Source organism: Melospiza melodia, chromosome 7 (genome assembly GCF_035770615.1).
Source record: "Melospiza melodia melodia isolate bMelMel2 chromosome 7, bMelMel2.pri, whole genome shotgun sequence".
Classification (NCBI taxonomy): domain Eukaryota; kingdom Metazoa; phylum Chordata; class Aves; order Passeriformes; family Passerellidae; genus Melospiza; species Melospiza melodia.
Genome location: NC_086200.1, coordinates 31,615,234 through 31,641,863, shown reverse-complemented (window position 1 = coordinate 31,641,863; position 26,630 = coordinate 31,615,234). Strand labels below are relative to the sequence as shown.

General features: G+C 51.3%; 1 protein-coding gene across 14 annotated transcripts in view; it reads right to left on the bottom strand.

The window, feature by feature from the left end:
- Positions 1-25,181, bottom strand: part of LOC134420860 (GTPase-activating Rap/Ran-GAP domain-like protein 3) — a 62,039-nt gene extending 36,858 nt beyond the window's left edge. For 4 of the 14 annotated variants that reach the window (XR_010028437.1, XR_010028433.1, XR_010028435.1 and 1 more), the window contains exons 1-7: positions 22,312-22,472; positions 19,175-19,238; positions 18,880-18,906; positions 18,308-18,389; positions 18,080-18,155; positions 12,881-17,960; positions 11,870-11,970 (exon numbers count right to left, since the gene is read on the bottom strand). Coding sequence is in view for 1 of the 14 variants with exons in the window: in XM_063161271.1 (XP_063017341.1) it covers positions 18,093-18,155; positions 18,880-18,906; positions 19,175-19,238; positions 22,327-22,409 (237 nt within the window). In the remaining 13 variants the exon portion in view is untranslated. Of the gene's footprint in view, positions 1-11,869; positions 11,971-12,880; positions 17,961-17,990; positions 18,156-18,307; positions 18,430-18,879; positions 18,907-19,174; positions 19,239-22,311; positions 22,496-23,513; positions 23,615-23,775; positions 24,482-24,558 lie in introns of those variants that run through there. The other 10 variants (XR_010028440.1, XR_010028436.1, XR_010028441.1 and 7 more) reach the window with 10 other exon arrangements.
- Positions 25,182-26,630: the final 1,449 nt, after the last annotated feature.

Below are 26,630 nucleotides of genomic sequence, written 5' to 3'. Positions count from 1 at the left end.
TTACGGCACCTTTTACGACAGTCGCGCTTTACGGCACCTTTTACGACAGTCGCGCTTTACGGCCGTATTTACGACAGTCGCGCTTTACGGCACCTTTTACGACAGTCGCGCTTTACGGCACCTTTTACGACAGTCGCGCTTTACGGCACCTTTTACGACAGTCGCGCTTTACGGCACCTTTTACGACAGTCGCGCTTTACGGCCGTATTTACGACAGTCGCGCTTTACGGCACCTTTTACGACAGTCGCGCTTTACGGCCGTATTTACGACAGTCGCGCTTTACGGCCGTATTTACGACAGTCGCGCTTTACGGCCGTATTTACGACAGTCGCGCTTTACGGCCGTATTTACGACAGTCGCGCTTTACGGCACCTTTTACGACAGTCGCGCTTTACGGCACCTTTTACGACAGTCGCGCTTTACGGCCGTATTTACGACAGTCGCGCTTTACGGCCGTATTTACGACAGTCGCGCTTTACGGCACCTTTTACGACAGTCGCGCTTTACGGCACCTTTTACGACAGTCGCGCTTTACGGCACCTTTTACGACAGTCGCGCTTTACGGCCGTATTTACGACAGTCGCGCTTTACGGCCGTATTTACGACAGTCGCGCTTTACGGCACCTTTTACGACAGTCGCGCTTTACGGCACCTTTTACGACAGTCGCGCTTTACGGCCGTATTTACGACAGTCGCGCTTTACGGCCGTATTTACGACAGTCGCGCTTTACGGCCGTATTTACGACAGTCGCGCTTTACGGCTGTATTTACGACAGTCGCGCTTTACGGCACCTTTTACGACAGTCGCGCTTTACGGCACCTTTTACGACAGTCGCGCTTTACGGCACCTTTTACGACAGTCGCGCTTTACGGCCGTATTTACGACAGTCGCGCTTTACGGCACCTTTTACGACAGTCGCGCTTTACGGCCGTATTTACGACAGTCGCGCTTTACGGCCGTATTTACGACAGTCGCGCTTTACGGCACCTTTTACGACAGTCGCGCTTTACGGCCGTATTTACGACAGTCGCGCTTTACGGCACCATTTACGACAGTCGCGCTTTACGGCACCTTTTACGACAGTCGCGCTTTACGGCACCTTTTACGACAGTCGCGCTTTACGGCCGTATTTACGACAGTCGCGCTTTACGGCACCTTTTACGACAGTCGCGCTTTACGGCACCTTTTACGACAGTCGCGCTTTACGGCACCTTTTACGACAGTCGCGCTTTACGGCCGTATTTACGACAGTCGCGCTTTACGGCACCTTTTACGACAGTCGCGCTTTACGGCCGTATTTACGACAGTCGCGCTTTACGGCACCTTTTACGACAGTCGCGCTTTACGGCACCTTTTACGACAGTCGCGCTTTACGGCCGTATTTACGACAGTCGCGCTTTACGGCCGTCTTTACGACAGTCGCGCTTTACGGCCGTCTTTACGACAGTCGCGCTTTACGGCCGTATTTACGACAGTCGCGCTTTACGGCACCTTTTACGACAGTCGCGCTTTACGGCCGTATTTACGACAGTCGCGCTTTACGGCCGTATTTACGACAGTCGCGCTTTACGGCCGTATTTACGACAGTCGCGCTTTACGGCACCTTTTACGACAGTCGCGCTTTACGGCCGTATTTACGACAGTCGCGCTTTACGGCGCCTTTTACGACAGTCGCGCTTTACGGCACCTTTTACGACAGTCGCGCTTTACGGCCGTATTTACGACAGTCGCGCTTTACGGCCGTATTTACGACAGTCGCGCTTTACGGCCGTATTTACGACAGTCGCGCTTTACGGCACCTTTTACGACAGTCGCGCTTTACGGCCGTATTTACGACAGTCGCGCTTTACGGCACCTTTTACGACAGTCGCGCTTTACGGCACCTTTTACGACAGTCGCGCTTTACGGCACCTTTTACGACAGTCGCGCTTTACGGCCGTATTTACGACAGTCGCGCTTTACGGCACCTTTTACGACAGTCGCGCTTTACGACAGTCTTTACGACAGTCGCGCTTTACTGCACCTTTTACGACAGTCGCGCTTTACGGCACCTTTTACGACAGTCGCGCTTTACGGCCGTATTTACGACAGTCGCGCTTTACGGCACCTTTTACGACAGTCGCGCTTTACGGCCGTATTTACGACTGTCGCGCTTTACGACACCTTTTACGACAGTCGCGCTTTACGGCCGTATTTACGACAGTCGCGCTTTACGGCCGTATTTACGACAGTCGCGCTTTACGGCCGTATTTACGACAGTCGCGCTTTACGGCCGTATTTACGACAGTCGCGCTTTACGGCACCTTTTACGACAGTCGCGCTTTACGGCACCTTTTACGACAGTCGCGCTTTACGGCCGTATTTACGACAGTCGCGCTTTACGGCACCTTTTACGACAGTCGCGCTTTACGGCCGTATTTACGACAGTCGCGCTTTACGGCACCTTTTACGACAGTCGCGCTTTACGGCACCTTTTACGACAGTCGCGCTTTACGGCACCTTTTACGACAGTCGCGCTTTACGGCCGTATTTACGACAGTCGCGCTTTACGGCACCTTTTACGACAGTCGCGCTTTACGGCCGTATTTACGACAGTCGCGCTTTACGGCCGTATTTACGACAGTCGCGCTTTACGGCCGTATTTACGACAGTCGCGCTTTACGGCACCTTTTACGACAGTCGCGCTTTACGGCCGTATTTACGACAGTCGCGCTTTACGGCACCTTTTACGACAGTCGCGCTTTACGGCACCTTTTACGACAGTCGCGCTTTACGGCCGTATTTACGACAGTCGCGCTTTACGGCACCTTTTACGACAGTCGCGCTTTACGGCCGTATTTACGACAGTCGCGCTTTACGGCCGTATTTACGACAGTCGCGCTTTACGGCACCTTTTACGACAGTCGCGCTTTACGGCCGTATTTACGACAGTCGCGCTTTACGGCCGTATTTACGACAGTCGCGCTTTACGGCACCTTTTACGACAGTCGCGCTTTACGGCACCTTTTACGACAGTCGCGCTTTACGGCACCTTTTACGACAGTCGCGCTTTACGGCCGTATTTACGACAGTCGCGCTTTACGGCCGTATTTACGACAGTCGCGCTTTACGGCACCTTTTACGACAGTCGCGCTTTACGGCCGTATTTACGACAGTCGCGCTTTACGGCACCTTTTACGACAGTCGCGCTTTACGGCACCTTTTACGACAGTCGCGCTTTACGGCCGTATTTACGACAGTCGCGCTTTACGGCCGTATTTACGACAGTCGCGCTTTACGGCACCTTTTACGACAGTCGCGCTTTACGGCACCTTTTACGACAGTCGCGCTTTACGGCCGTATTTACGACAGTCGCGCTTTACGGCACCTTTTACGACAGTCGCGCTTTACGGCACCTTTTACGACAGTCGCGCTTTACGGCACCTTTTACGACAGTCGCGCTTTACGGCCGTATTTACGACAGTCGCGCTTTACGGCACCTTTTACGACAGTCGCGCTTTACGGCACCTTTTACGACAGTCGCGCTTTACGGCCGTATTTACGACAGTCGCGCTTTACGGCCGTATTTACGACAGTCGCGCTTTACGGCCGTATTTACGACAGTCGCGCTTTACGGCACCTTTTACGACAGTCGCGCTTTACGGCCGTATTTACGACAGTCGCGCTTTACGGCACCTTTTACGACAGTCGCGCTTTACGGCACCTTTTACGACAGTCGCGCTTTACGGCCGTATTTACGACAGTCGCGCTTTACGGCCGTATTTACGACAGTCGCGCTTTACGGCCGTATTTACGACAGTCGCGCTTTACGGCACCTTTTACGACAGTCGCGCTTTACGGCCGTATTTACGACAGTCGCGCTTTACGGCCGTATTTACGACAGTCGCGCTTTACGGCCGTATTTACGACAGTCGCGCTTTACGGCACCTTTTACGACAGTCGCGCTTTACGGCCGTATTTACGACAGTCGCGCTTTACGGCCGTATTTACGACAGTCGCGCTTTACGGCTGTATTTACGACAGTCGCGCTTTACGGCACCTTTTACGACAGTCGCGCTTTACGGCCGTATTTACGACAGTCGCGCTTTACGGCCGTATTTACGACAGTCGCGCTTTACGGCACCTTTTACGACAGTCGCGCTTTACGGCACCTTTTACGACAGTCGCGCTTTACGGCCGTATTTACGACAGTCGCGCTTTACGGCCGTATTTACGACAGTCGCGCTTTACGGCCGTATTTACGACAGTCGCGCTTTACGGCCGTATTTACGACAGTCGCGCTTTACGGCCGTATTTACGACAGTCGCGCTTTACGGCCGTATTTACGACAGTCGCGCTTTACGGCACCTTTTACGACAGTCGCGCTTTACGGCACCTTTTACGACAGTCGCGCTTTACGGCCGTATTTACGACAGTCGCGCTTTAGGGCACCTTTTACGACAGTCGCGCTTTACGGCACCTTTTACGACAGTCGCGCTTTACGGCACCTTTTACGACAGTCGCGCTTTACGGCCGTATTTACGACAGTCGCGCTTTACGGCCGTATTTACGACAGTCGCGCTTTACGGCACCTTTTACGACAGTCGCGCTTTACGGCACCTTTTACGACAGTCGCGCTTTACGGCACCTTTTACGACAGTCGCGCTTTACGGCCGTATTTACGACAGTCGCGCTTTACGGCACCTTTTACGACAGTCGCGCTTTACGGCCGTATTTACGACAGTCGCGCTTTACGGCACCTTTTACGACAGTCGCGCTTTACGGCACCTTTTACGACAGTCGCGCTTTACGGCACCTTTTACGACAGTCGCGCTTTACGGCCGTATTTACGACAGTCGCGCTTTACGGCACCTTTTACGACAGTCGCGCTTTACGGCACCTTTTACGACAGTCGCGCTTTACGGCACCTTTTACGACAGTCGCGCTTTACGGCCGTATTTACGACAGTCGCGCTTTACGGCCGTATTTACGACAGTCGCGCTTTACGGCACCTTTTACGACAGTCGCGCTTTACGGCACCTTTTACGACAGTCGCGCTTTACGGCCGTATTTACGACAGTCGCGCTTTACGGCCGTATTTACGACAGTCGCGCTTTACGGCCGTCTTTACGACAGTCGCGCTTTACGGCCGTATTTACGACAGTCGCGCTTTACGGCCGTATTTACGACAGTCGCGCTTTACGGCACCTTTTACGACAGTCGCGCTTTACGGCACCTTTTACGACAGTCGCGCTTTACGGCCGTATTTACGACAGTCGCGCTTTACGGCCGTATTTACGACAGTCGCGCTTTACGGCCGTATTTACGACAGTCGCGCTTTACGGCACCTTTTACGACAGTCGCGCTTTACGGCCGTATTTACGACAGTCGCGCTTTACGGCACCTTTTACGACAGTCGCGCTTTACGGCACCTTTTACGACAGTCGCGCTTTACGGCCGTATTTACGGCAGTCGCGCTTTACGGCCGTATTTACGACAGTCGCGCTTTACGGCACCTTTTACGACAGTCGCGCTTTACGGCACCTTTTACGACAGTCGCGCTTTACGGCACCTTTTACGACAGTCGCGCTTTACGGCCGTATTTACGACAGTCGCGCTTTACGGCACCTTTTACGACAGTCGCGCTTTACGGCACCTTTTACGACAGTCGCGCTTTACGGCCGTATTTACGACAGTCGCGCTTTACGGCACCTTTTACGACAGTCGCGCTTTACGGCACCTTTTACGACAGTCGCGCTTTACGGCACCTTTTACGACAGTCGCGCTTTACGGCCGTATTTACGACAGTCGCGCTTTACGGCCGTATTTACGACAGTCGCGCTTTACGGCCGTATTTACGACAGTCGCGCTTTACGGCCGTATTTACGACAGTCGCGCTTTACGGCACCTTTTACGACAGTCGCGCTTTACGGCACCTTTTACGACAGTCGCGCTTTACGGCCGTATTTACGACAGTCGCGCTTTACGGCCGTATTTACGACAGTCGCGCTTTACGGCCGTATTTACGACAGTCGCGCTTTACGGCACCTTTTACGACAGTCGCGCTTTACGGCACCTTTTACGACAGTCGCGCTTTACGGCCGTATTTACGACAGTCGCGCTTTACGGCCGTATTTACGACAGTCGCGCTTTACGGCACCTTTTACGACAGTCGCGCTTTACGGCACCTTTTACGACAGTCGCGCTTTACGGCCGTATTTACGACAGTCGCGCTTTACGGCCGTATTTACGACAGTCGCGCTTTACGGCCGTATTTACGACAGTCGCGCTTTACGGCTGTATTTACGACAGTCGCGCTTTACGGCACCTTTTACGACAGTCGCGCTTTACGGCACCTTTTACGACAGTCGCGCTTTACGGCACCTTTTACGACAGTCGCGCTTTACGGCCGTATTTACGACAGTCGCGCTTTACGGCACCTTTTACGACAGTCGCGCTTTACGGCCGTATTTACGACAGTCGCGCTTTACGGCCGTATTTACGACAGTCGCGCTTTACGGCCGTATTTACGACAGTCGCGCTTTACGGCCGTATTTACGACAGTCGCGCTTTACGGCCGTATTTACGACAGTCGCGCTTTACGGCACCTTTTACGACAGTCGCGCTTTACGGCACCTTTTACGACAGTCGCGCTTTACGGCCGTATTTACGACAGTCGCGCTTTACGGCACCTTTTACGACAGTCGCGCTTTACGGCACCTTTTACGACAGTCGCGCTTTACGGCACCTTTTACGACAGTCGCGCTTTACGGCCGTATTTACGACAGTCGCGCTTTACGGCACCTTTTACGACAGTCGCGCTTTACGGCCGTATTTACGACAGTCGCGCTTTACGGCACCTTTTACGACAGTCGCGCTTTACGGCACCTTTTACGACAGTCGCGCTTTACGGCCGTATTTACGACAGTCGCGCTTTACGGCCGTCTTTACGACAGTCGCGCTTTACGGCCGTCTTTACGACAGTCGCGCTTTACGGCCGTATTTACGACAGTCGCGCTTTACGGCACCTTTTACGACAGTCGCGCTTTACGGCCGTATTTACGACAGTCGCGCTTTACGGCCGTATTTACGACAGTCGCGCTTTACGGCCGTATTTACGACAGTCGCGCTTTACGGCACCTTTTACGACAGTCGCGCTTTACGGCCGTATTTACGACAGTCGCGCTTTACGGCGCCTTTTACGACAGTCGCGCTTTACGGCACCTTTTACGACAGTCGCGCTTTACGGCCGTATTTACGACAGTCGCGCTTTACGGCCGTATTTACGACAGTCGCGCTTTACGGCCGTATTTACGACAGTCGCGCTTTACGGCACCTTTTACGACAGTCGCGCTTTACGGCCGTATTTACGACAGTCGCGCTTTACGGCACCTTTTACGACAGTCGCGCTTTACGGCACCTTTTACGACAGTCGCGCTTTACGGCACCTTTTACGACAGTCGCGCTTTACGGCCGTATTTACGACAGTCGCGCTTTACGGCACCTTTTACGACAGTCGCGCTTTACGACAGTCTTTACGACAGTCGCGCTTTACGGCCGTATTTACGACAGTCGCGCTTTACGGCCGTATTTACGACAGTCGCGCTTTACGGCCGTATTTACGACAGTCGCGCTTTACGGCCGTATTTACGACAGTCGCGCTTTACGGCCGTATTTACGACAGTCGCGCTTTACGGCACCTTTTACGACAGTCGCGCTTTACGGCACCTTTTACGACAGTCGCGCTTTACGGCCGTATTTACGACAGTCGCGCTTTACGGCCGTATTTACGACAGTCGCGCTTTACGGCCGTATTTACGACAGTCGCGCTTTACGGCACCTTTTACGACAGTCGCGCTTTACGGCACCTTTTACGACAGTCGCGCTTTACGGCACCTTTTACGACAGTCGCGCTTTACGGCCGTATTTACGACAGTCGCGCTTTACGGCCGTATTTACGACAGTCGCGCTTTACGGCACCTTTTACGACAGTCGCGCTTTACGGCCGTATTTACGACAGTCGCGCTTTACGGCCGTATTTACGACAGTCGCGCTTTACGGCCGTATTTACGACAGTCGCGCTTTACGGCACCTTTTACGACAGTCGCGCTTTACGGCACCTTTTACGACAGTCGCGCTTTACGGCAGTATTTACGACAGCAACCAATCAGCACCCACTCAGTACCATCTCAGCAACCAATCAGCACAGACTCAGGACCATCGCAGCACCATCTCAGCAACGAATCAACACCCACTAAGCACCATCTCAGCAACCATTCAGCACCATCTGAGGCTCATCTCAGACACCAATCAGGACCCACTCATACCAATCTCAGCAACCAATCAGCACCCCCTCAGGACCATCGCAGCATCCACTCAGCACCATCTCAGCAACCAATCAGCACCCCCTCAGAACCATATCAGCACCATCTCAGCAACCAATCAGCACCCCCTCAGGACCATTGCAGCACCATCTCAGCAACGAATCAGCACCCACTAAGCACCATCTCAGCACCCATTCAGCATCATCTCAGGATCATCTCAGACACCAATCAGGACCCACTCATACCAATCTCAGCAACCAATCAGGACCCACTCATAACAATCTCAGCAACCAATCAGCACCCACTCAGGACCATCGCAGCATCCACTCAGCACCATCTCAGCAACCAATCAGCACCCACCCAGGACCATCGCAGGAACCAATCAGCACCCATTCAGCACCATCTCAGCACCCACTCAGGACCATCTTAGCAACCAATCAGCACCATGTCAGGACCTTCGCACCACCCACTCAGCACCATCTCACCACCAATCAGTACCATCTCAGCACCATCTCAGCAACCAAGCAGCACCCTCTCAGCACCATCTGAGCAACCAATCAGAACCCGCTCAGCACCATCTCACCACCAATCAGCAATATCTCAGCACCATCTCAGCAACCAATCAGCACCCACTCAGCACCATCTCAGCAACCATCACAGCAACCATTCAGCAGCATCTCAGCAGCATCTCAGCAACCAATCAGAACCCAATCAGGACCATCTCAGCAACCAATCAGCACCCACTCAGCACCATCTCAGCAACCAACCAGCACCCGCTCAGCACCATATCAGCACCAATCCGCACCATCTCAGCACCCACTCGGCACCATCTCAGCAACCATCTCAGCAACGAATCAGCACCCCCTCAGAACCATCTCAGCAACGAATCAGCACCCACTAAGCACCATCTCAGCAACCATTCAGCACCATCTCAGCACCATCTCAGGATCATCTCAGACACCAATCAGGACCCACTTATACCAATCTCAGCAACCAATCAGGACCCACTCATAACAATCTCAGCAACCAATCAGCACCCACTCAGGACCATCACAGCATCCACTCAGCACCATCTCAGCAACCATCACAGCAACCATTCAGCAGCATCTCAGCAGCATCTCAGCAACCAATCAGAACCCAATCAGGACCATCTCAGCAACCAATCAGCACCCACTCAGCACCATCTCAGCAACCAATCAGCACCCACTCAGCACCATCTCAGCACCAATCCGCACCATCTCAGCACCCACTCGGCACCATCTCAGCAACCATCTCAGCAACGAATCAGCACCCCCTCAGAACCATCTCAGCAACGAATCAGCACCCACTAAGCACCATCTCAGCAACCATTCAGCACCATCTCAGGATCATCTCAGACACCAATCAGGACCCACTTATACCAATCTCAGCAACCAATCAGGACCCACTCATAACAATCTCAGCAACCAATAAGCACCCCCTCAGGACCATCGCAGCATCCACTCAGCACCATCTCAGCAACCAATCAGCACCCACCCAGGACCATCGCAGGAACCAATCAGCACCCATTCAGCACCATCTCAGCACCCACTCAGGACCATCTTAGCAACCAATCAGCACCATCTCAGGACCTTTGCACCACCCACTAAGGACCATCTCAGCAACCAATCAGCACAATCTCAAAACCCATTCAGCACCATCTCAGCACCCATTCATCACCGTCTCAGCACCAACCCGCACCATCTCAGCAACCAATCAGCACCCAATCAGGACCATCTCAGCAACCAACCAGCACCCATTCAGCACCATCTCAGCACCCACTCAGGGCCATCTTGGCAACCTATCAGCACCATCTCAGGACCTTCTCAACATCCACTCAGCACCATATCACCACCAATCAGCACCATCTCAGAACCATCTCAGCAACCAATCATCACCCACTCATAACAATATCAGCAACCAATCCGGACCCACTCATAACAATCTCAGCAACCAATCAGCACCCCCTCAGGACCATAGCAGCATCCACTCAGCACCATCTCAGCACCGACTCAGGACCATCTCAGCAACCAATCAGAACACACTCAGCATCATCCCAGCAACCAATCAGCACCCACTCAGGATCACCCCAGCAACCAATCAGCACCAATTCAGCACCATCTCAGAACCGACTGAGGACAATCTCAGCAACCAATCAGCACTCACTCAGAACCATCCCAGCAACCAATCCGCACCAACTCAGGACCATCTCAGCACCGACTCAGGACCATCTCAGAAACCTAGAACCGTACCTAGCATGTACCGGGAACGTACTGGAACTACAATGCGCCCCAAGAGGTGCCATCACAGGCGCAGGCAATATTCTGCCATCGACGGGGTTTTCAGGCGCCAGCTTGCAGCCCCCTTTCGCCACCCCGCACATCCTGTTCTACTATTAGTGGCAATACCCGGCCCCTGCATCCATGTCACAGGCCTACAGTGATCTTGGCGCAAGAACACTACAGTCTCAGGTACCAGCCCTAAGGTTAATGTGATGTGTTAAGGCACAATTCCAGTCCCAGAATGAAGACCAGGCCCAGTGATCTCAGCTCTTTTAGTTCTTGACCCAGAAGCTTTATTTTACTGCCAGCTCTCTTCTTCCAGCTCCAGCTCTGAGTTTTTCCAGCTTCAAATGCCAGCATCTGGCTCTTGGCTCCAGCTTGGAAACAATTCAGCTCCCGCACGAGCCTCCGAAAGCCCACCCCCCACCATCCATATGCTAGCCCTGCAGTGATTTAGCCCCCACCCAGCAGTCCCCAGTCACTCTGCCACCCCCTGCGTAAGTTCTCCTGGATGCCCACAGCCCCGTTCACAGGTCTAGGTCCTTTGCCATTTTCATTCAAGTTGCCAGCCCCGCAGTCCACTTCCCAGCCCCACAGTGCGCCCCAAGAGGTGCCATCACAGGCGCAGGTAATATTCTGCCATCGACGGGGTTTTCAGGCGCCACCTTGCAGCCCCCTTTCGCCACCCCGCACATCCTGTTCTACTATTAGTGACAATACCCGGCCCCTGCATCCATGTCACAGGCCTACAGTGATCTCGGCGCAGGAACACTACAGTCTCAGGTACCAGCCCTAAAAGGTTAATGTGATGTGTTAAGGCGCAATTCCAGTCCCAGAATGAAGACCAGGCCCAGTGATCTCAGCTCTTTTAGTTCTTGACCCAGAAGCTTTATTTTACTGCCAGCTCTCTTCTTCCACCTCTGTGTCCCATTCTGCGATTAGTCCTCAGATCCACAGTGAGTATCCCTTGTAGCAGTGACTCTTTCTGCAGCACTGCAGTCCCCACCCCGGCCCCAGTGATTTCAGCTCCAGTCCCACAAGCTTTATTTAACTGCCAGCTCTTCTTTTGCACTTTCTGCTCAAAATCTTCACAGTAGTGCCACACAATACTACTTGTGCTTCTCAGGACAGGATCTTTGTTTTAGCTCTAGTTCTTGAGCTCTGATCACAGCCCTTACAGCAATTTCAATTCCAACCATGCAGTTCACCTCCCCGCTCCACAATCCCTATCCCAGCCCCACAGAGGTTTTACATCAAACCTTACCATATTTCTGTCTCCTCCAGCTCTGCTGCCTCAGCTCCAGCTCCTCAGCTTCCTACTGGCTGCAGCTAAAAGCTGCTCATGCTTCTCACTGCACCTTGGGGCTGTTGATAAGGCCACAAATCAGTTACTGCCATCATTACAATTTCAGTATCTCTAGAAGCTCTCCCATCCACCCACCCAGCCCTAAGTGGCAACCCTAAGTGGCATCCCAACTCTGGGGACACTGGAAGCCTGAAGCTCAACATCCACCCTCCCCCTCACCCTGGCTCTCAGCCCAGCACCTGCACAAAGGCCCCCTCACCTCCCCTCAGGCAGCTCCGGGGACTGGGAACAGCCACTGGACTCCTGCCCCCCCATCCCAAAAGGCACTCTTGGGCTGGTTCTTGGGCCCTAGAACCCTCTGAGCCCCCACACCCTCAGCCCCTCGTTGGTACCACAGAGCAGGGGCTGGGACCCCCCAGGCATAACCTGCAGGCCCTGTGCTGCAGCTCCACGCCTTCCTCCCATGGCATTTATCTAGCCTCAGCATTTCCACCACCCCACATTGTTTTGGGCCTGACTCATGCCAAAATCATTATTCCACACCCTGGGGTTTTATGTCCCCACTGCTCTCACAACTGGTGTTTCAGCCCCAGTCCCACAACCCTTACCAAATTAACATGAGATATCTAGTAAAGAAAACAAATCAAACCAAAAAGATGTATTAAAACGGGCAATAATAAAATAACACAATTAAGAAAAAAAACATTACAAATAAAAACAAAATAAAGTAATAAAAATAAAAAAAGCAAGCTTTATTCCTCGTATTCTGAACATTTCTTTAAATCCAGAAACCGCAAAGCAGCTACTTCTCAGCCCCCAGTGACAGCAGGCGGCGCCCCCCCCCCCCCCCCCCCACGCCACTCCAGGCCCCACACCAGCCGCCGGCTACCCGAGCCACGCAGGGTGCGGCAGAAAGAACTAGACACGGCCAGCCCCAGATACGGCCGCAGGCGTCGCGTCCGTGCTCACCAGCGCTCCCCGGATCAGCTGCCGCGGGGGTCCCGTCCTGCCGCAGCGCCGCTCCTCGGACCGTGCATCCGCAGCTCCCGTCTCTCCCAGCTTCACCGCCGAACTGACGCCGCTGCCGCCCCAACGCCCGCTATTTATGCCCCACGGGCGGACAGCCAGCCAATCACAACCCGAGGCAGCGCCTGCCGGCTCCACCAATCCCAGCCCGCCCATTCCCGCCGCGCTCCGCTCCGCGACTCCCCGCGGTCCCCTCAAGCGCTGCTCCCGCCGCCGCCATTGCTGTGGCCGCGTCCGCCCGCTGCCCGCCGCCTGCCCGCTTCCCTGGACCAGAACCTGATCCCGACCAGGACCTGAACTGGAAGCTCCCGGCCGCCCTTCCCGTCCGCAACAGCGCCTGCCGAGGCAGCGGCAGCGGGGACGCTGCTCCGCCGGCTCCCAAAGCGGCGGTGGCGGGAGCGGCGCCTCAGACGTACGGGCGAGCGGGGCCAGTCTGAGGCGGCGAGCCGCGACTGAGCGGGCTGAGATTGGCGGGACCGCTTCCGGTTTGAAAGGGCGGCTGTGATTGGACAGGGCGGACGGAGAAAGGCGGGCCGTGATTGGGAGGCTTGGGAGCCGTCAGGCTGAGCCCCGTGGGAGCGTGGGGCGGAGCTCGGGCTGCCCGAAGGGCTCGCAGGCGGCGGCGGCGGCGGCGGGCGCGCTCGCCAAACCCCCGTCCCCTTCTCCGGCCTTCTCTCGTGCCCAGGTCCCGGCGAAAAGACCCCCGCAGAGCCCCTACCGGAGCGCCCCATCGGCACTCGGGGCAGGAGGCGGAGAGGAGTGTAGCCCGGGAGGGGTTCCGGGTCGTCTTGGCGACAGCAGGGCGGACTAGGGAGCGGCGGCGATTTGGTGAGGAGAGGGCTCGGGAGCGGGGAGGGCGTGCAGCGCCCGCTGCGGGCTCTGGGTGCCTCTTCTACCGCAGTGCTTCCGCTTCTGCGGGGACTTGGCCTGCCCCGACTGGCCGAGATCAGCACCCTGGCCGAAGTTAAGTGCCCGCGTCCCCCTGCCCGCCCTCCGCCTGCTGCGGGCCCGCTGCTCACCCTCGTCGTCGGATGTTATAGATGATAAAACAATATTGGCTTTCACATTCATAGATTAGCTTTTTGCATTACAAGTATTTTGATATGGTAAAACTTATACTTACTTTTAACTGCTTTGTATAGTGTAATATGCCAGTTTATGTATGCATTGTATATTTCATATGAATAGTAGCGTGATAAATATATTATAGGCTTTAGCAAAATGTTGAAATAGAAACTAAAGTACTTCTATGTAACTAACTCAGAAAATGGTGTAAAGCAATTATTCTGTTTCTCCTAACTGCAGACTGCCCCTACCAAGTGATAATAGTGACAAAAAGAGCTTAAGCATCCAGGAAGCATTTATCGACTCTTATCGGTATTATCAGGGAGTGTGAAGCAACAGGATAAAACTACAGGAAGAAATAAAATGTGTAGACCTCATTTACAGAACGTTCTGCAGACAAGTCAGAGGTTAAAACTAAACAAGAGAGTTCCTGGAACATCAAAAAGTCAAAGGAATGTTTGAATAATGTGTAAGTTAATGAATATGCATGTAACCTCAGCAATGTAACAGTATATAGTGAACATGTTTTTAAGCTACCTCTGTGCTCTTTGGCTGTGTGCTAAAAGCATCCCAGTGCTGGATTATTTTGTCCTTTTATCCTTTAATAAACTTTTAAAAATTTTAAAGAACGAACTCTGTTTATCACATCAGTGAAGCTTAAGCTGATCTGCATCCAGGTGTTTTGGGACCTGCTGGGGCAGGCCATCGAGGTAAGTGTGGGGCTACCACAGTGCAGGCCAAGTATTTCAACACCACAATAGCATAATCAGCATCATTAATTAATTCTGTGTTCTTCTCACAAGCCTCAGCATTAAGAACACTACCAGCCTCTAATAGGATTAATAATACGCATAGTAAGTGTTACTAGTATTAATATAGATAAGAATTGTTAGTGTTAACACTGGTAGTAAGTATGTTAGCTGGTATTTACTGTGAAGCTCTGCTCTCCCACAGTATGACAAGATCCTGAAGCTGTCCTCAGGTGCACAGTTAGGTGAGCACTGCTGTCCTTACCACGATCCCCCGATGGAGCCATGCTCCAGAAACGGGCAGCAATGAATCTGCAGATGCCTTCCCACGGTGACAGAGCTCACCCTCCTTCCCATCTGCAGTCAGGGGATGTGAAGGCAACCATTGCTGTCCTCGGCTTCATCATCTCCAGTGCAGCCAAGCACAGTATAGACAATGAGTCTCTGTCAAGTGAGCTGCAGCAGCTGGGACTGCCCAAAGGCAGGAGAAGCCCTCAGGGTGGCACCATCAGCCGGACCTGCTGGGATGTTGCTTACAGTTCCCAGCCCTGCCTTCTTCACACCCAGATGGAGGGCAGGCTGCCTGCTCTGCTGTCCTCCATCACCTCCCTTCTGTACCATCAGTCCCTGGGGGCTCCTCAGGTGCTTTGGTGAGGTTTGGCAGCTGTAGGTCTGGTGTGAGCAGAGGGATTCTTCTCTTGTCTCCCCTCATAAGCAAAGCATGCCAGCCAGCTGTGCTGTTTTACATGTGACTGACCCACAAAATTGCAGGAGACTGAGGACTCGTAACATGTGCAGGACAGGTTCCAAAGCAACTTGGGACAAAACCTCTGTCAGTCCAAAGGGACAGCAGAGCTCACATCTGCTCACAATAATCCTCTAGAGAGTGGAGCAATGTTTGTATGGAAAGATGACTGGGGGTAAAATCAGTGGAAACTGAGTTACATTTGTATCCTAACAGGAGCTATAATGGGACAGAAATTTTAGGGTAAAATACAGGTGCTGTTCCCAGGATGGAGCTGGGTTGGCATGCTCCACGATGATTCCCCATACAACCACAAGGACCTGCTAAGGGGGGTGGAGTGGAATGGGGCACCACAACCAGGCTCTGCCAAAATCTTTGCAGGGGCAGCAACTCCATGGTACTTTGAAGCTTATTAACTGCATAGCAAGGGCTATTTGGCATATGTAGGAACACTTTCCAACCTAGCGTCTGAAGACCAATTTAGAGGAGGCGCCTCTAAGTCGAAAGCCAGCCAGACCTTATGTTCTTAGCACCATTAATTTAGAAGAAATTCTGTGACATTTGCAAATTTAAGAGGTGACATCCCCATTCAGACCATGGCTCCTGGGTGCGAACAATGGCTCTTTTCAACAGCAAGGAAATCTGCATGCCCTAGTGTCTCGAGGTCACTTCACCTCAGAGTCCAGAGACCCAAATCCAGCCAGAGTCCTAGTTCCCAGAAATCTTCTGCTATAAGAAATCCTTCAAAGTGTGCAATTCTAGGAGTGGAAATCCTACAGGAAACACGAGGCTTCAGGCTCCAAATGGGATCTCTTTTCCACACAGTGGAAAACTCAGCAAGCCCTTCTGGCAAGACCAGTTCACAGGAGGCCCACAATTCTCAAGGGCCAGGCTTGAGAGATCCGACTCCATGGAAGCTTTAATCTGAGAAAAATCCTGTGATGTTGGTACTTTTAAAAGGCAGAATGGCACATTTAGACCCTGGCTGATGCTTTGGAGAGCGATTCCTTTACGAAGTAAATAATGATTTCATTCCAATGTCTGTAGGTCACTTTGGAAACAGCCCCTGAAACCCAAGACCAAGAAGAGCCATACTTCATGGCAGCTGCCATCTGGGAGGAATCCTATGACATTTGTGATTCAAGAAATTGAACCCAAAATTTCAACAGCTGATATGCAGATGCAAAAGATTGCTGTTTTCCTGAGATAAGAAATACTTCAACCCTAACATTCTGAAGGAGTTCAGAATACACACCCGGGACTGCCATACCCCCCAAAGCGCTACCTCCTGGCAGATTGTCTCTATGGTAAACCCTGTCACACTAGAAATGTTAGGAAGCAGAATCCAAACTACAGCACAAGCACCTGTAAGGAAAAGGTACCTCTGTTCATGAGATAGAATAACTTCCACCCTAATGTTTCAGAGTAAGTTGACATGAGGACCTGTGGGAGGCCAAGGCCACCTACACCTCTACTTCCTAGAACCGCTGGTGTCAGAGGAATACTGCGATGTTTGCAGTTCTACAACTGGAAGGAAAACTGGCACTGGGTTAGGGGGCAGCAGTACCGCTCTCTGTCCACATTGCAGCAGCTGTGCCGCTGAGCTCAGGCCGGGGCTGCGACGAACATTGGGGGCAGGCAGAGAACTGAGGCAAAAGCTGCCAGAGAACCCTTTCTATTCCCTTCAGCCCCTGCAGCTGTTCTTATGCTTTCAGGGCGCTTGATTGGTTCATTCCTAGATAAAGCTTATGTCTTTATTTTCAAAACTGTTACCCATCTCTAGTCAGAGTTTCCTACATTTCTGTAAACAAATGAGTGGATAGAGTGAGGGTTTCTTTCCAAATGAATTTAGAGATAAATTCTTTTTCTTTGCCAATACCTATAAAAATGAAAAACTTGACAGGTTTTAGTATTCTACACCCACCCCTCCCTGTGAAATTTCTGGCAGTTTTGGGTCCCTCTGGGAGACGGCATCCAGCATGTCATGCTGGACTGTTCTAGGGAGTAGTTTTCAAATGTAAGCTTAGCAAAGTTTGAATTGACTTGTCCAGAGAAAAAAACCTACAAGTGAACACCTACACCTCCCTAAACAGACCAAGGAAGCCCCTGGCAGCTACCAGCAACAAAGCACAGCACAGTGGATGTTTCTAATACAGGATAAGGATAACAATATCACCTTTTGTTCTCTCCAGTTTGTTTTCTCTGCAGACATATTTGCTTCTTATGATTTTTTTAGTCTTTGTATCTTTTTGGATAACTCCACTTGCCAGATCCTCAGAAGCGTCACCCATTCTCCAGGTGTCTGGAGAGAACTGCAAATGGCTCTCACGTAGTTGGAGCTAGTTCTGTAAGGTCTCAGGGTGAATTTCACCAGATGCAACCAAACAGGGCAACTCACAGTGGGACAGAAGGAACCCAAAGCTTGTTTTACCCAAAGCTTGGGTAAGCACAGCTCCAGCAAATACTGAGGAAACAGACATAACAGGGTAAAAAATAATAAAACTATTTCTTTTTCTTTAATCTTGCCTTTGTTTTTTTTTATTCAGATGAGCAAAACAATGAAGGAGAAGGTGAAAAACTCACCATTACTGAACATTTAATCATCTGTAAGCTGACCATCCTTAGCATAGAGGACTGCAGAGTTAAAATTCACCGATCCCTGGGAAATAAAACCAAATATTTTATGACAAACAGTCAAACAGAAGACGTAAAAATTTGTTTCCTCTACAGACTTTCAAGTATGTATCTCTGTATATATCCTACACATTAGAACATACACTTTATACCATCTCCTAATACATAATAATTTACCTTTAAACTTTGATAGTATAGTGTGGAGAAATGGCTCCATGACAGAGGGCACGCAGACATTCGCTCGTTAGCCGACCAGGAGCTGGGAAAGTACCGAACACAGCTAGTTTGAGTTTTTGCACCTGCAAGATAGTGTGTGCCTGGGCCTAGCTGGGTAGGATAACAAGTAGACAGGAGACGTGGGAAATGGGGAATGTAGGCCCAAAGGAATGAGGAAGAGTTGATGGTATAGTTTAACCAATACATTGCTTGGCTTACAGAATATTCATAAGCTTATTATGTGCTGTATAAGTGTCTGATACTCTCTGCAACAAACATAGCTTGCTGATCTCATATTGAGTGTCCGAGTCTTCCCTCACCCAAGAGTATAGCATAAAATTATTAACTTAAATTGGTGATCTATTATTATTAAGTTGTGCTTAAAGTTATTTTTGCTGTCATGTTCAAGAAAACTTTTTTTTTTACTGTAATGAATGAGCAATTGATTTCAAAGTCATCACAAGCCCATCAAAATACAAAGCTCTCTTCACTGGGCAGGTCTGTGAGCTAGAGGTAGTTAGGCTTGTACTTACCTCTTGCTCTTCATGGACCAATAAATCCTGTAAACAAAAACAGTATCTTTAGCCCACTCTTGTTAAAGATTCTACAAGGATGATGGTTTTATTTGCGTTTAGAAGTTTTGATTTGAAATGGCCAGTTCAATGGATAAAGACAGTTTAAGTAGTATTACTTTACTCTTATTATTATTATTGGTATTAGTATTATCAGTTACTGGAAGAAACAAACCAGTAGTATCTATACTTAATTACTTCTATTTCCAGAAAATAATAAAGAAAAAGAACCAAACCAAAAAAAGTCACTTCCTACCTTTTGTATCGCAGGAGGATGAATTTCTCTTGGGCGCTTCTCCAATTTATCAAGACTCATAGCACTGAAAGGCAAACAAAACAGTGCTTTATAGAAGGGCACGAACACATTTCAAGGCTGAACCACCAACTGACTGCAGTGACAGTGGTTACAAAATGAATCATTCCAAGGGCCTCTCTTAAATGGAATGTTTTGTGGAACTGCCATTTCTTTCCCCAGATACTAACTTGCAACACTTCCTAAACTTATTTTGCATTTTAAAAACAGAAATTAGTAAGACTCTGTGTGGAGATCAGGTTTATTTCCTTCTAATGCACAGAGCTCTGTTCCATCACCCTTCACTTTGGCTCTACACAGAATCACAGTGAGCTTTTTAGGAGTGCTCAATAACCAATTCTATTTCTCTCTTTTCCTAGTTCTCTCTCTTCTTCAATAATTCAAGGCAAGTCAAATGAAAAATGACAAGTTCAGCAACAAAGTCACACTTTTTCCCTTTGTCTGGTCAACAACAGGCTCTAAATCCACTTATTGCTGCCTTCAACGATTCAGACTTGCAAAACCATTTTTACATGTCTCATAGGTTTATCATAAAAAACACAGAACGCAAGCTCTGAATTACAGGAAAAGGTACACAGACAAATATCTAAACTGATCACTTATATGTAAACACATACCTTTGCACCCAGAATGTTTTTGTGGGACTCCAAGGGAGTACACCATAAACAAGAAAAGCTAGGACAGATTACAGGACATACCCACTTTTTCTGCGTAATCAAGTAGAATTATTAATAAAAACAATTCAGTTAAAAAAGAAGGAAGAAAACCAAGGTAATTTTACTCAGCTATATTTACTGCCGATTTAAAGAAAAAAAAAGTCACGGGTGCTGCAAAGAAAAAAAAAAGTGAACCATAAACGCTTACAGTAGAATTTTAATACAAGTGCTTGGATGAAAGAATCTCATGGAACGTGAAGTAGAAAAATAGTGAAACCAGTATCAGACCTGCCTATTTTCTCACCATTGTACAAGAAAATCCTAAAAGCATTATAAAGTCGCTGCCTAAAACCGGTCATGGGATGTAACCAAGAACAATTTAGGCATTTGCTAATCTAGACAGAAACCTTTTCTGGATGCAAGTGTCAAATCACAAGTTTTGTCTTTCAGAAGCTCGACAATGCTGGAAAGCATTTTCCCTGGGGCTCGGGAGGGCAGGGGCGGAAGGGGGGGTGACTTTGCAGATCGCACCTATGCCATCCCAAGCATACAGCCCGCCCGCTCCCTGCGCTGGGCATTCTCCCGGCCATCTCTGGCTCTACCGCTCAGTAAACCCTCCGTTTTCATGGCAAAAAGAGCCACGAGCACTAACGCAGGCAGCAGCCCCGTCATGCCGGCGATACCGCAGCGCTCCCTGCTCGCAGCGCCCAACACGCGGCGGAGCCGCCTCCGCCCGCAGCACCGGCAGCAGCCCGAGGGAGACGGCTACAGCTCGGGGGCTCCTCCGGCGCCTCCGCCAGCCCGAGGGCGGCCGCCCCACCGGGACCGCGGTAGCGCCCGGCGCCGCTCGCCCGGGGAGGCTCCCGCAGCTCCCGGCCCGCGGCAGCAAAGCACCGCCTCGCCCCCCGCCCCCGGCACCGCTGAGGGAGGCCGAGGAACCGGGCGGACGCTCCTTCCGCGCTGCTCAGCTCCGTGCGGGCGGCCAGACGGAGGCTTCGCCCCTCCAGCGTCTCCGTCCCGCGCGGGAGAGGCGCCGGCAGCTGCCCGCGCACAGCCCCGCGCGGCCGCCTGGCACGCCAGCCACTCATGCGCCCCGTCGGCCGTTGCGTCACACGCCGCGCCAGCAGCACGGCCTGCCGGGATGTGTAGTCTCGGGCTTACAGTCGCCGCTCCGTCCTCCGCCACCGGGAGCTGCAATCCCAATATGCATGTATTTGCAATACATTGCTACATTTATTTTTCGGTTTGGCTTGTGTCTATGTTTATAGTCTCTATTTATATATCTATAAACATACACAATACTCTATTACAAATAGAATATCTTATTGTAACATATAATGACTTATGTTACCTGCTGAATTTTTGAAATAGACCGCAAATATAAAAGTGGTTTATTCCTATTTCTACACATCTATTTTTTTTTTTGTTTAAATATAGTTATAGATATAATTGTACATTTAAAATCCAATTCCTAAATAAAATGACAAAAAACCAGCATCAAATTCCCACCAATACGTTCAAAAAACATCAAGATACCTCCAACAGCCAAACAACTGCCAGCAAAAAAACCACACAACACTCTTTTCAATAACAATTCTCATCACGTCAGAAAAATGAAACCAAAATAAAAGAAAACCCTATAGAAACACAAAGAGCAAATCACAAAAACTACAAAAAAAAAAAATGAAACCAACCTACTAAACTCCAAACAGTGCCACTGACCCTGAACATTACGAAAAAAAATAAACAAAATTCTTCCTCTACACTAACTCAAAGAAGAAACAGTACTGTGTAAAAACAACTTTAAAAACCGAACTAATTAACAACATGGAAAAAAAACTCAACTCCTAAAAATTAAGAAAATAACTACCCAAATAAATACTTAAAAAAACCCACCATGTAAATACCCATATGCCCAAAAATAAAACTGATAAACAACAACCAAATACATCAAATGACACAAAAACACGCCCCAAAACAAAAAAACCCCCTTAAGTTTACAACAAAAAAATTATTCCCAACTGAATAAACCCACAGTGCCTCAATCTATCAAAATAAAAATACCACCTAGAAACAAACAAAGACTAAAGGCAAACCATAAACAATGTCTCCCAAATTACCCGTAACCATAAAACATACGCTACAATCAAACAAACTAAATAAATAAAAGCCCTGGAAGACGATAAACACTAAGACAATTACCAAGATTAAAAACCCGCTGCTATGAACGACACGACGCTACCTCAAGCCCCCCAAAACAAACACTACACACTCACGCTAATAAAAGCCACCGCAACAGAATTAAAATCCGAATTGCTACATCATGCTACGACCCGTAAAAACCATTGCGCGCCTTTCAAAACATAATACCCCGGCAAAAAAAAAAAAAACAAATCCGACTACAAAACTCAATCCAAAACAAACCTTTATCATCCCTACCGGCACCGAGAACCGTGCCCACTCAGGAAGAACACCGTATCCCTTAGCGGACACCCGCTGCAAACCGAACCCAGCGATGCCATCAACGCCTCCAAAGCGCCTCCGAGCCACGGCACCGCCGAACTTGGAGCGGCCGAACCCCGCGCTCGCTGCCGGCCCCGGACGGAGCGCGGCTCCCGGCAGGAAAGCGGCTCCTGTGGCGGCTGCTCCGGCACGCGGGGCCGGCGCCGCCCCGGGGAGCCCCGCCCGCTGCCCCTGCCCGGCGGGGCCGGCACCGGGCCCGGGGCTACCGGCGGCGCCCGAGCCCCGCGCCCGGAGTGGACGGAGCGGTCGGCACCGCCCGGGCCGGCGCAGCAGCGCCCGCGCCGCCTCTGCCGCCCTTGGCCGGCCCGGCCCGGCTCCGCACGGCTCGCACCGGCGCCGCTCCGCCTCTGCCGCCCTCGGCCGGCCCGGCCGCGCCGAATCCCCCGTGCGCCCCGGCAGCTGTCCGGGCCGTGCCAGCAGCGCTCCCGAGCGGGAACGTTCCGCGCCGGGCCGCGGGCACGGGGAGCGCCCTCCAATGCAGCGGCACAGCCCCATTGCAGCCCTGCAAACGCTGCCGGAGCTGCGGCTTCCCGCAAGCCAACCCCGAAACTGACGCCGCAGGCGGGCTCACCTCACTTCAACAAGGGCAAAGAAATGTGTTCTCCCCTCCAATTTCACCCCCTAGGAGAGCAGAAAAGAAGGGGCGCTCCCCAAATGAAAGCCTTCGACTGATGGGAAAGGGCGATTTCGACCTCCATTCAAACCCTTCAAAAGGAGGGACACCAGGGCTGCCCCCTCCATTTAAACCCGAGGGTGATGAAAATGGGGTGGCTGCCTTCAAACCAAACCCATAACACCACAACAATACTTTTCCCATTCCCCTTAAAATAGAACACAGGGATTCCCTGTCACCCCTGGGATACCCCTAAAAGCCTGGAAAAGGCAGCTTTTCCTGCAATCAACACCCTTAAAACCACAAGTCAAGAGGGATCCCCTCAGTTCAAATACAGACAATAATAGAAGAGTAGCTGCTTCCTCCTCCTTAATCCCTTTTGTCTTCATAAGCTCCATTTTTGTTCCTGGGGATCCGGGGAGGGACTGGCAAGATGAAATTGGAAAGGGGAAGGACAAAAGTTCCCCGCTCCAAACCCACACGGGCTCACCTGTTCGGCTGCTGCTCCTGGGCACAAAGATTCGTCCCTCGGCGCCTCCTTTAAGCGATGCTCCACGTATCCAAGCGCGGCTCCAGGTGTTCCCCCCGACCCTGTGAGAAGCTCTCGTAGTCCTTCCATGAGACAGCGCCGGGAGCGCCCCATAAACCCCTCCACTCAGCAGCTCCATGCAAAAGGGAGCTGAGGCAAAGCCTCCCCCTAAAACAGCCTCGCCCCGGCAGGAGCCGGCCCCTCATCATCCTCACACTCACACCTGGGCTGCTCCGAGCCCCCATCATCCTCACACTCACACCTGGGCTGCTCCGAGCCCCCATCATCCTCACACTCACACCTGGGCTGCTCCGAGCCCCTCATCATCCTCACACTCACACCTGGGCTGCTCCGAGCCCCTCATCATCCTCACACTCACACCTGGGCTGCTCCGAGCCCCTCATCATCCTCACACTCACACCTGGGCTGCTCCGAGCCCCTCATCATCCTCACACTCTCACCTGGGCTGCTCCGAGCCCCCATCATCCTCACAGCTCACACCAGGCCAAAAGTTCTACGGCATGGGTGCCAGGGCGAGGAACACTGAGATCAACGATGCTAGGAAAGGTTTCTAAGAGGCCCCTCACAGGGCTAAGATAAGAGACATGAGATATCCAGACAACACACAAAAGACAAGTGACACACCAGGACTGCTCTGCCCTGCTGCGCACCTCAGCACTGCGATCAAAAGGGAGACTTTGCTTTTATGGGGCCTAAGGAGCAACATCTTGGCTAACCTCATTGCCAGAGCCAACTCAGACCCCCAACTCGGGGAGTCCTGACCCAGCACCCCACATTCACCCCCTCTGTGGGTTGCAGCCCTCTGCTTATCTCTCAGACATCTGGGGAAGCTGGTCTCTGGTGCAAAGAAAGGCCACCTTGTCACCTGGGAAGGTCCTGCTGGCACCGGGCTGGGGTCTCTCAGACAGCTAGATTAAAGAGAACCAAACATCAGGGCCTGATCTTGGCACCGCATCAGCCAAAACCCCACCACTCTGCTACTCACCGCGCTCCTAAGAAGGCCCGGCACCTCCTAACCCTGACCCTCTGCCACACATGGAATGCATCTGCACCTGAAAGTTAGAACATATGTCAAACACCACCAGGGTAACTCACAAGCTGCAAACACCTTTTGTCAATCTAGGAATATCATCTAGAGCCCAAGTACAGCCCACATCACAAATTTCAACTCCCCAAGGCTTGTCCTATTGCAGCAGGCCATGCGGCAGGGCAGAACAGCTCCAGCACAAATGCATGCAGACACCCGTGACACAGAACGTGACAAACAGGGGGACATGAAACACGACACATCACGCTTATGGCGAGGGCCTCGAGGGGAGAAGGCAAAAGGGACCCCAAAGACACACTAGGGAACACAGTACACTGGACAACACAACACAGACAAGAGCTGTTCTGCACTGCCCGACTGAAAGCTGCCATCAAAAGTAGAGCCTCTCCCTTTAGCTGTCCTAAGAGGCCCTTGCAGAAGATTGCTTTCCCCTCTGCTCATTTTTAAACCCGTCCCAAGAACTCCCAACCCGCTACACTCCCATCACCAGGCCATGGCCCCCGACTTATCTTTTGGATGATCGGTGATGGGAATCCACGTTGCACCTGAAATGACTCTGCCTCGGAGGGCCCCGTGATGGCCTGTGAGCCTCCTGGTTAGCTACAATAAAGAAAACCAAAACCAAAGTGTGAGTCCAGAGTTATGTGGGCCAAATCCCAGCAAGGCAGCTACTTGCCCTTTCCTGAGCGTGCCTGGCTCCTTCAGGCTCCAGCTTCATCCTGATTCCAAGGCTGTGGCCTTTATTAGGGGTGGCACCTGGGTAAGAGAAAGGCAAAGTTAAATGGCATTGCTGTGAGTGCAGTGGATCACCTTGTGTGCTGTAAGACATGGGAATGCCTCTGCTACGCTTCTGAGAAGCCTTGTGTGGGGGATGCCTCAAATAAACACCCTTTCTCAACCTGCTACCTGCAAACCCCCCTGGCCACAATAATGCCTAACTGGATACCTGATCACCCTCCCTCTCCTACTCCCAATCCTCAACTCACCTGAAGCCTCAATCTCAAACATCATCCTTGACAATGGGCAGATGCCTCTTGTGACACGATGAATCTGCTGAAAAATTATTGTGCTTGAGAGCTGAACAATAACAATCACTTCTCTCCGCTGTTCACCTTGGCTGCTGGCATCCAGATTTACTTCCTAAAAGGAAAGACAAAGAACAGTGCTGTAACAACGTCACCATACACACTTCTGCTGCAGAGACAAATGGGGCCTCACCTGCTCGGGGCAATCCCCTCACCTGGGATGGGGCTCTCTGGCACAGATTTAATCCATCTGAATCTGAAAAAAGTTAGGACAAGAGTCACACTGTTGCAGGATAACTGATGAGCTCCAGATATGATGTGTCCATCTACAAATCCCATCTAGAGTCCAAGTACACCCCACATTACAAATTCCAAGTCCCCAGGACTTCCCCTATTGCACCAGGCTGTGCGGCAGGGCAGAGCAGCCCCGTCCCAAATGTGTGCAGACACCCATGACACAGGACAGGACGTGACAAACAAAGGGCCCAAGACACAGAGAGAAATCTCTTGGCAAGGAAAATGGCTGCAAGGACTGAGAGAATGCAAAAGGAGATGACCGAGCTGAGACCGATGGTGAGCTGATGAGGCTCAGAGAACCCTGGAGGAAGAAGATGTTAACCGAATGATCTCTTCCAAGAACTGCAAAGATGGATGCCTAGGAATCCTACTGTCAGAAGCCTCTACCTACCCTCACATTCTTACAAGTCCTAATCTGCTATAACGGGTCATTGTGGGGCATGATTATCCATACAGCTCAGAACAAGACCTGACAAGACATCTGACTGGATGCTTCCAAAGAGAGAACTTTTGACTGGGGAGCTCAGACAGGTATCAGAATCGCATCTATGGCCTTGGTGCCAGGCCAAGGAATGCAGAGATCACAGATGCTAACAATGATGCCAGGGTTTCTGACAGGCCCCTCAAAGGCCTAAGGTAAAAGACATGAGATACCCAAACAACACAAAATACACAAAAGACAAGTGA